Source organism: Monoraphidium neglectum (assembly GCF_000611645.1).
Source record: "Monoraphidium neglectum strain SAG 48.87 unplaced genomic scaffold scaffold00953, whole genome shotgun sequence".
NCBI classification, from domain to species: domain Eukaryota; kingdom Viridiplantae; phylum Chlorophyta; class Chlorophyceae; order Sphaeropleales; family Selenastraceae; genus Monoraphidium; species Monoraphidium neglectum.
The window spans coordinates 1-8,777 of record NW_014012675.1 but is presented as its reverse complement, the minus strand read 5'-3'; the positions used below and the strand labels follow the sequence as shown (position 1 = coordinate 8,777).

The window sequence follows — 8,777 nt, the reverse complement described above, 5'->3', positions numbered from 1 at the left end:
CCCCAAAGGTGATGATGGCGACGCAGATCCCTGAGCGGCCCGGGTCGTTCCGCGACTTTGTGGGCGCAGCCACCGGCCCTCTTGATGGTGGTGCTGATGTCAGCGTGACAGAGTTCAAGTACCGCTACAGCGCGGGGCAGGTGGGCACACAGAGCCCCCTGTGTGGGCCAGGGGCACTGTGTTTGTTGCTTGGGGCCGACGCTCGATGACAGGGGTGGTGCTGCACCACCCCCGTTGTGGCACGAGACACTGCATCATAGGGTGCAGCAGGGCGCAAGCACACAGCGTTGCGGCTTGCACGCATGACAGCTGGTTTCGTGCGTCGGGTGAGCCCGGCACTCTGCAATCATGTTGTCGACGCCAGCCGGCGCCTGCAACCGCATCCCCACACTTCGTGCAGGTGGCTAACATCTTGTGGAGTGCGGGTGTGCCCGACAAGGCCGCAGCGGGGGCGCTGGTGGCGCGGCTCAACGGTGCCGGCATGCCAACCTTGGATATCTCAAACATAGACTCGGCACAGGCAAGAGGGCGCTCAAGTTGGGGTTGGGAAAATTGAGGGGACGATGCGTTGCGTCAAGTTGTGGCGTCGCAGGGGCATACACAGGGCTGGTGACGAAAGGGCGGCGCTGTTCCTTTCTGTACTTTATGGCGCAAGGCTGCTATTGCATCTTTTACAAAATTGCACCACAAACCCCCGCCAACTCCTCCGCTGACCTGTTTCCGCCCTTGCCCCTCACCCCCTCCAACCCGTCACCGCCACCCCTTGCCCTGGCCAGGTCCACCTGCGCCACCTGGTGGGGGGCAGGGCGCGCGCCTACACGGGAGAGATCCCCTTCGAGAGGGTCTTCCAGGTATGTAGACTTTTGCAAGGGACGGGGGGATGGTGCGGCCCAGGGACTTGCGGGGAAGGGCTGTACTGCAGGCCTATCGGCTGTAGAAGAGTCCAGCAACCTTGGTTGGTTGGCTCATTGCAGCTGACCATCACGTCCTTGACTCTGGCCGTGAGCTGTTGCTGCCTTCTGTCCTCACTCTGCGTGGCTTGCCCTGTGCTGCCCACCAACCCTGCACCCCGCAGGTCCAGTTCCCGGAGCGTGCGGGCGCGCTGCGCAACTTCCTGGAGGTGCTCAGCCCGGCCTGGAACGTGACGCTCTTCCACTACCGACAGACGGGCAACAGCACGTCCTATGTGCTGCTGGGGATACAGGTGCGCGAGGGAAGCGACGGCCTGGGACTTTTCTATTCAGAGAGCTCGCAAGGCCCCGTGCCTGTCGGGCTTGCTGCTCTGCAGGGCTGGCCAGTTGCGATGCCGGCTTGTTTTCTGACGGACTCCGCTGACGCTCTTCTTCATACCCCGTACTCTCCCCACCAGGTTCCCCCAGAGGCTGCGTCTGACTTCAAGCGTGCGCAGCGCAAGCTGCGGGAAGAGTTTACGTTTGAAGAAATCGAGGGGCAGGCCCGCGAGGTGTTCAACATGTTCATACAGTAGCACTGCTTGATGCGGCGCGCAACACCTCGACGGGGCATGGGCGATCATGTCTGACCAAGGCTCGCGACAAGCCAAGGGGCTGTGCTGTGGTGGTCTGGTGTGGTGCACAGCGCGATGGCTCCCTCAGAGTCCGGTTATGTTTGCATGCACAACAGGCGAGAGAGCAAGTTTAGCGATGTTCTGGCGCTGTCAAAGCGCCCCATCAACCATGTTGAGGTCAGCGTGCACGCATGTCCTTCCTGGTTGACCGGTGACCGCCCGCAATAGCTTCAACAATTGTAACCCCCAAGTGCACCGTTTGCGCGCACGCGAGCCTCGAACATTGTCGACAGAGGATTTACAAGATGATAGATCACCCTCCTAGCACTGGCCCGTCTTGCTCTCATCAATAGAATTGCAGGGCAGTATTGTACATCCCTGGCAAAAGTGTTGCAGCCAGTGCTGCATGGACACCAGGACGTGGCCTCGAGGCAAAACCGTCGCTTGGCCCCCTCGCCCAGTGTAGAACCACACGTGGTCACGATGCAAACTTCCGTGCCTCTCAGGCCATCCCTCCTGAGTAGATATCTGCAGGGCACCCAAACGCCATGTGCGCCGTCTGACGCAGCCGCAAGGTGCTGAGGTGCTGCTGCAGTGTCTTAGCAATGCCCCATTGCATCAATGCCCAGCTGCCTGTTGTCACCCTTGCCTGTCCTCTCTGTTCACTCAAGCCTTTCTGGTCTGGTTGGCCTGATGCTGGCCATGGGCGCAATCTGGTCTTGCTGCTCAAAAGCCCGTTGGGGCTGGACTCCGGAACATGGAGGCTGCATGCATAACCTTCACAAGCTCGACCAGGCAGTACATGGAGGTCCCAACCATCACACTGTTCACTGATTCGGTGAGGCACTTGTGTGCGGATGTACGCAGCCTGGAAGCTCAGCCCACAACGAACAGCTTACAGCACCCGTGAAACAGCCCGGGTGAGAGTGTGTATGACTGGCAGCACCTCTCACCGTGAGCTCAGTGATTGATGCGTGAACCTGTTGTGGGCAACGGGCTCGCTCCTGTGAGCCCCAAGGTCGCGCCCCATAAGAGTCGTTGCCTGGGGCGTGCTGATTTGATTGTGGGCTGGTTGAGACGCACCCAACCCTAGCGCTGCATCGCAGGCTTTGTTGCCCTGTCTCAACAGCAACGACTGGTACCCCACCAAACTCAACCCTCATGCGCTGCAGATCAACTTGACCGTGTTCTGGTTAGCAATATTCTGTCTGAAATTCGACCCCAGGGTGTGGGCGCTCTTTTGTTTGGAACTCAGGGGTGCTGCCGATTCGGTGGCTGAGAGGGCGGTATGGACGGCATAAGTGAATGGCTGCCTGTCTCGCTGCATGTGCTTGCCGAGCCTGCAGTTGAGCTGCACAAAGGACGGATGCCCATGATGTGTAGGTCCGACGCCCGTGTTTCGGTAAGCAGGGTGGCTGAGCTTGTGTATGCAGGGTGGGTTCGAAGCGCACCCTGCTGTATCTCTGCCAAGGACCACCTAGACCGTCGGCGACTCTAGTGTTGTGGTGACTGCCACCCATACGGTGCGCTCAGGAGCCTTCTGCTTCACATGCGCTGCCAGCTGATGCTTGGCTGGCAAAAGGGAGGGGCGTCCTGCATGGCAGCAGCTGTCACACTCTCACCGGCTGTGGCCATTTCCATGCATCAGGCCTTGCCAACAACTTTGCCAATGAGCTGTCAAGCAAACCTCTAGATCCCTGCACCATACAGCCGCACTGGATCATCTTAGGTGGTTGCATCAAGGCGCCACCCGGGATCCAAAAATATCCTTAGTAATCGAGTGCCGAATGCTGCTCCCTTCGGCGGCCGGGCCAGGTCGGCACCGCCCGCGTTTATGCCGACATATCCATCTTGTGAAGAAGGCTCCGCCTTCTACAGCGCGAGGATGGAGCTACGCGCTCTGCAACAGCAGCAAAGGGCCTTGCGCCCTGGCACGGCTCTGGGCGCCCTGCCAAATGGCCAGGCCCGCTCCGCGTGCTCTCGTCCAGCCCTATATGGCAGCGTTGCTGCATACGGCACCCTGCCGCGGCCGCTGCTGCCTGCCAGGAGGGGCCTCGCCGGCTCGCCGTTTAGGTGGTGTCGGAGGCGAGCCCCTGTGCAGCCCTGCGAAGCCTTTAGCGACATCCCACCGGCTCAGGGCCTGTATGATCCCGACAACGACCAGGACTCGTGCGGTGGGTCGCGATCTGGCTTCACGTGCCGACAAACCCTCTGCCAGCTCGCCACGGGCCCCCGTGGTCCATGATCGAGCGCGTATAAACTGTATCAGTATCACGCGATATTCGTCAGCCGGGCTGTAAGCTCGTACGGCCTGGGGTTGTGAATCAAGGTCAAGCTGTCGCTCATGGAGCCGCTGCACTGGGCGGCACGTCCCCACATGCCCGTTACCCGCCCCCACGGGCTGCCAGCATGCCGCCCGCCATTGCTGGCACGCGCACACTGATATACTTGACGCATGTTTCAGCACTGTGAGACCCGCACTCGCCTCCTAAACCGACGCCAACCGACGGGCCTCTGCTGTCGCCTGCGCTTTTTTGTGCACCCCCCCTTCAGGCGTGGGCTTTGTCGGCGAGCTGTCGAAGCAGCCATCGCGCCGCTGCGTCACTGATGCGCTCAAGATGCTTGAGCGCATGACGCACCGCGGCGCTTGCGGCTGCGAGGAGAACACCGGTGCGCTTGCGCTGGGCTGGGGCAGCCGTGATGTCGCACGCGCGGTCACTGCAGCGCGGCGCAGCACGTACGCCGTCGGCCTCGACGATCAGCACCGTCAGCGTGAATGCGTGTTCATTTTATGATGGCACGGGTCAGCACAGCCAAGCTCGTGCCCGGCTGTGGCAGCTGCATATTACTCCACTGCTTGCTCGGGGGTCCCAACCTCTGCCCCGCCTGGGCGAGGGCTGTGCAACCCTTTATCATCTTTCCAACGCCGGACTGCACCAAAACGTCCCCACCCCCACAACAGGCGATGGCGCCGGGATCCTGGCTGCGATGCCCGACGGCTTTTTCGGGACCATCATGGAGGCCGCGGGCGTGCGCCTGCCGCCCGCGGGGCAGTACGCGGTGGGCCAGGTGTTCCTGCCCAAGGACCAGCAGCAGCGCGACATCGCCAAGCGCGTGATGGAGGCCGTGGCCGCGGACCTGGGCCACGAGGTGCTGGCCTGGCGCAGCGTGCCGACAGACAACCGCTCCCTGGGGGCCAGCGCGGTCAAGGTGGAGCCCGCCGTGGAGCAGTGGTTTGTCACGGCGGACGGCGCCAAGCACCGCCAGCTGGACGCCGAGGGGCAGGTGGGCTGCCGGGTGGAGCCAGGGAGGGTACCGCCACGCTGTGTGGCAAGACTCGCCCGGGGAGACTACAGCTGCGCCTGCAATCACGTGCTGTGCGATCCGCGAGCCCACAAGGTTGATGCTGAGCAACTAGGCGTGTGCAAAGCTGATGCAGTCTGCCCCACGCCCTGCTCCCCTTCATTCTGACCTGCAGCTCTACGTGCTGCGCAAGCTGATTGAAGCGGAGTGGTCCGCCCAGGGCCTGGGCTACGATGACGCCTACTTCTGCAGCCTGTCCTCGCGCACCATCATCTACAAGGGGCAGCTCACGCCCGCTCAGGTGTGTTGGGGGTCAAGGGCTGGGGCATGTGTGTGTTCGGGGTGTGGACTGGTGGCTCCCAGGCATGTGGGCATGCAGGCCGAAGCCAAGGGGGGGGGGCAGCAGAGTCCTCACAACGCCACCCTCCTCCCTTCATCCCTGCCCCCCCAGGTGCCCTCCTACTTCAAGGACCTGCAGCACCCCGAGTTCAGGTGGGCGCCATCTAGGATTGTGTGTGTGTGATTGTGTGTCTGTATGTGATCGTGTTGTGTTTGTGCGTGTGTGTTCAGGGCAGGGGACCACGCAATAGTTTACGTCTGCTGCGGCGATGGGGAGCAGGCGCACTGCTCTGCTGGCATATGCAGTCCTCAGCAGCGTCTTGAACGGGCACATTCTGCTGTGTCTGTGACATGAGCCTGAGCCACCAACGATCGCCAGATTGTTTCTGACCTCTGCTCTGCCCCCTTGGCTTTGCCCCCCTCGAAGGTCGTACATGGCCATCGTGCACAGCCGCTTCTCCACCAACACCTTCCCCAGCTGGGGTCGCGCCCAGCCCATGCGCACCATGGCCCACAACGGAGAGATCAACACCCTGCGCGGCAACAGGTGGGGCACATGTCGCTGTCGCAGACCTGCATCGAGCGCAGCAGCGATGGCAGGTGTCCATGGCACCTCATGCCTATGTCACACATAATCGAGCTTGTGCTCCCTGCCTTTCCTCCCGTTGGTCCCCGCCTCACCCCTGCACGCAGCAGCCAGCCAACCCATCCCCGAACGCTCACCCTCCCCTCTCTCCCCAGGAACTGGATGCGCTCGCGTGAGGGCGTGATGGCGTGCGAGGGCCTGGGCCTGGACAAGGAGACGCTGCAGAAGCTGACGCCCATCGTGCCAGCCTGGCAGTCTGACAGCGGCTCGATGGACGGCCTGCTGGAGCTGCTCACGCGCTGCGGCCGCGACGTGGCCGAGGTGCGGGCGGGCAGCAGGCAGCAGCTTGCTTATCATCACCTGTTGTCCGGTCTTCTGGGGTGCCTGCCGCCTGGTGCTAAGGGTGCACTTTGCTGCTGTTGGCCTGGGCTCATTGGTCTGACACCCAACCCCCACCTGACCCCCACCCAAAGGTGATGATGATGCTGATCCCCGAGGCGTGGCAGAACGACAAGCTGATGGACGAGTCGCGCCGCGACTTCTACCGCTACCACGCCGCCATCATGGAGCCCTGGGACGGCCCCGCCCTGGTCACCTTCACGGACGGCCGCTACCTGGGCGCCACCCTGGACCGCAACGGCCTGCGGCCCGGGCGGTACTACATCACATCGGGCGGCCGCGTGGTGATGGCGTCCGAGGTGGGGGTGGTGGACATCCCCCCTGCGGACGTGGTGCGCAAGGGGCGGCTGATGCCCGGCAACATCTTCCTGGTGGACTTTGACGAGCACAGGGTGGTGGAGGACAGAGAGGTGGGTGCACGCAGGGCATCATGTGTGTCCTTGTTGAGCGCATGTTGGGGTGTGGACTTCAGGGCGGTGGGATGGTGGTGGAGGGGCGGAGATTCTGTCAAATGTGTTAGCAAGCGTCGAGAGGCCTTTTTATATTCGGGAAGGTGCTGCGGCTCAGGCATCTTGTGCTTGGACTCGGCAGGATTGCCATGGACGCGAGCGCCCACGTGGGAGCAGCTGTGCCGAACGCCGCGTGTCAGCCTCTCGGCGCCCGAGCTGTGCGTTCTCCCTCGGCCTTGGAAACACGCGCCTTCCTCCCCTTCCACCCTGCAACCCCCGCAGCTCAAGGAGCGCTACTCCAAGGCCAAGCCCTACAACGAGTGGGTTAAGGCCGCCGTCAGCATGGAGGACATCTTCGCCACAGTGCCCCCAGAGCAGCGCGAGAGGCGCCTGCTGGCACTCGGCGCGGAGTCCACCGCCAACGGGAACGGCAACGGCCACGTCGGCGCGCTGCCTACCAACGGCAACGGCAACGGCAAAGTGATTGGCATAGGTTGCGTCCTTCTTGGTACCGAAGCAGCTGGGTGCTGCTGTCGTATGTGATGGGCTTGTTTTGGGCCATCAATTTCCAGTCAATACCTCCTCCCTACCATAGCAAGCAACCAGTCACTCTTTGCTATGCTTGCACCTCCCCCCTCCTGTGGCCCCAGGTGTCTGCCGCCAACAAGGAGATTGCGCCCATCATGGCCCTCCTGGAGCCCCTCAAGGCGTTTGGCTACAGCCGCGAGGCCCTGGAGATGCTCATCGTGCGTTAATTTGTAGATGGTGTAGAAGTGGGCTTGCAGGAGTCAAAGAAACAGGCGTTGGCTTGGCATGCGGCGGGGTCACGAGGCCATGGGCTGGGTTTGACGCCCACACTGCGGCTCGTCTGCCCGCCTGTGCAGCTTGCGTCTGCAACGGCCCTCACAGCAGCGCCGAATCCTCCATGCACCCCTCAGGCGCCCATGGCCAAGACTGGTGCCGAGGCCCTGGGGTCTATGGGCAACGACGCGGCCCTCACCGCCATGAGCAGCCGGCCCCGCCAGCCGTTCGAGTACTTCAAGCAGCTCTTTGCACAGGTGAGGGCCACTGGCTGGATGTTGATTGGTCGTAGGGACATGAGGTAAGTTCAGCAAAGGCTTGTGCCGTTCCAGGCTGGCTGCTGTTCGCGCCCACAAAAAGCCTGCAGCAGCTTTTTTTGCTCAGCCGTCGAGCTGGTGGCATTCCCCGCATCCTGTCAATCAGCATCATCCTTCCACTCGCCACCCCGCCTCCCCCAGGTGACCAACCCGGCCATCGACCCGTTCCGCGAGGCCATCGTGACGAGCCTGCGCTGCTTCGTGGGCCCCGAGGGTGACATCACCACCAGCCTGCCCACCCACGCCAGGCGCCTGGAGCTGGAGCAGCCCGTCCTCACCATCGAGGTGGGCTGGGCGGGGCACCCGCCCTGCCGCTGGTTCGTTGCTGGCAGCTACGTGCTGTGCGTCAGAAATGGCACCTGACACGGCGCCTTGCAGCATGCCCCCGTCAGCTTTGGGAGATGAAAAGAGGCACCGGCTTTGTGAGTGTCCCTTCGAAATCCTGGAAAACCTCACTTGGCCCACATCACAACCCGCCATGGCCCACCATGTCTCCCCACCCCAGGAGTGCGAGGCCTTGAAGAACGTGTCCGTGAACGACTGGGCCTCCCGGGTCATCTACACCACGTGGCCGGTGGCCGAGGGCCCCGCCGGCATGCGCGCCGCCCTGGAGGGCATCTGCGCGCAGGCGGAGGCCGCGGTGGACGCCGGCTGCGCCTTCCTGGTGCTGAGCGACCGCACGTTCAGCGCGGAGCGCGCGGCGGTGCCGTCGCTGCTGGCCGTGGGCGCGGTGCACCACCGGCTGACGGACGCCAAGAAGAGGTCCAGGGTGGGGCTCATCGTGGAGACCGCAGAGGTGGGTGGCGTGCGCGCACGTGGGTAATTGTAAGGGGGGGCGAGAGGGGGAGGGGGGACTGGTCGCTCGCGTGTTCATATGTGTATGTGTTGTGTGTCGGGGGGTGGGACACTATCAAATCCATCGGCGTGGCGAAGTTTCTGTGCCTGGCGATGTCGATCTCAATGCGAGGGGCAACTCCAGCAAAGGTGTTATGAATGGTGATGGGAAGCATCAGCGACACGCTGCCCTTAGCGAGGAGCTCTCCTTGTCACTGCTCACC

The 8,777-nt window shown here is 62.7% G+C and overlaps 2 protein-coding genes across 2 annotated transcripts; both read left to right on the top strand.

The window, feature by feature from the left end:
* Positions 1-14: 14 nt before the first annotated feature.
* Positions 15-1,486, top strand: MNEG_6060 (threonine dehydratase; the record flags this gene model as incomplete). The annotated part of the gene is made up of 5 exons (XM_014045465.1): positions 15-140; positions 401-457; positions 777-851; positions 1,076-1,204; positions 1,370-1,486. The coding sequence occupies 5 exons, from the start codon at positions 15-17 to the stop codon at positions 1,484-1,486; spliced, it is 504 nt and encodes a 167-aa protein (XP_013900919.1).
* A 1,826-nt stretch (positions 1,487-3,312) lies between these two features.
* On the top strand, positions 3,313-8,542 carry MNEG_6059 (glutamate synthase (NADPH/NADH); the record flags this gene model as incomplete). The annotated part of the gene is made up of 13 exons (XM_014045464.1): positions 3,313-3,340; positions 4,079-4,195; positions 4,488-4,810; positions 5,004-5,129; positions 5,280-5,320; positions 5,595-5,714; positions 5,909-6,074; positions 6,227-6,562; positions 6,884-7,081; positions 7,252-7,347; positions 7,540-7,659; positions 7,861-8,004; positions 8,225-8,542. 13 exons carry the CDS (start codon positions 3,313-3,315, stop codon positions 8,540-8,542), a joined length of 2,133 nt encoding a protein of 710 aa, XP_013900918.1.
* Positions 8,543-8,777: the final 235 nt, after the last annotated feature.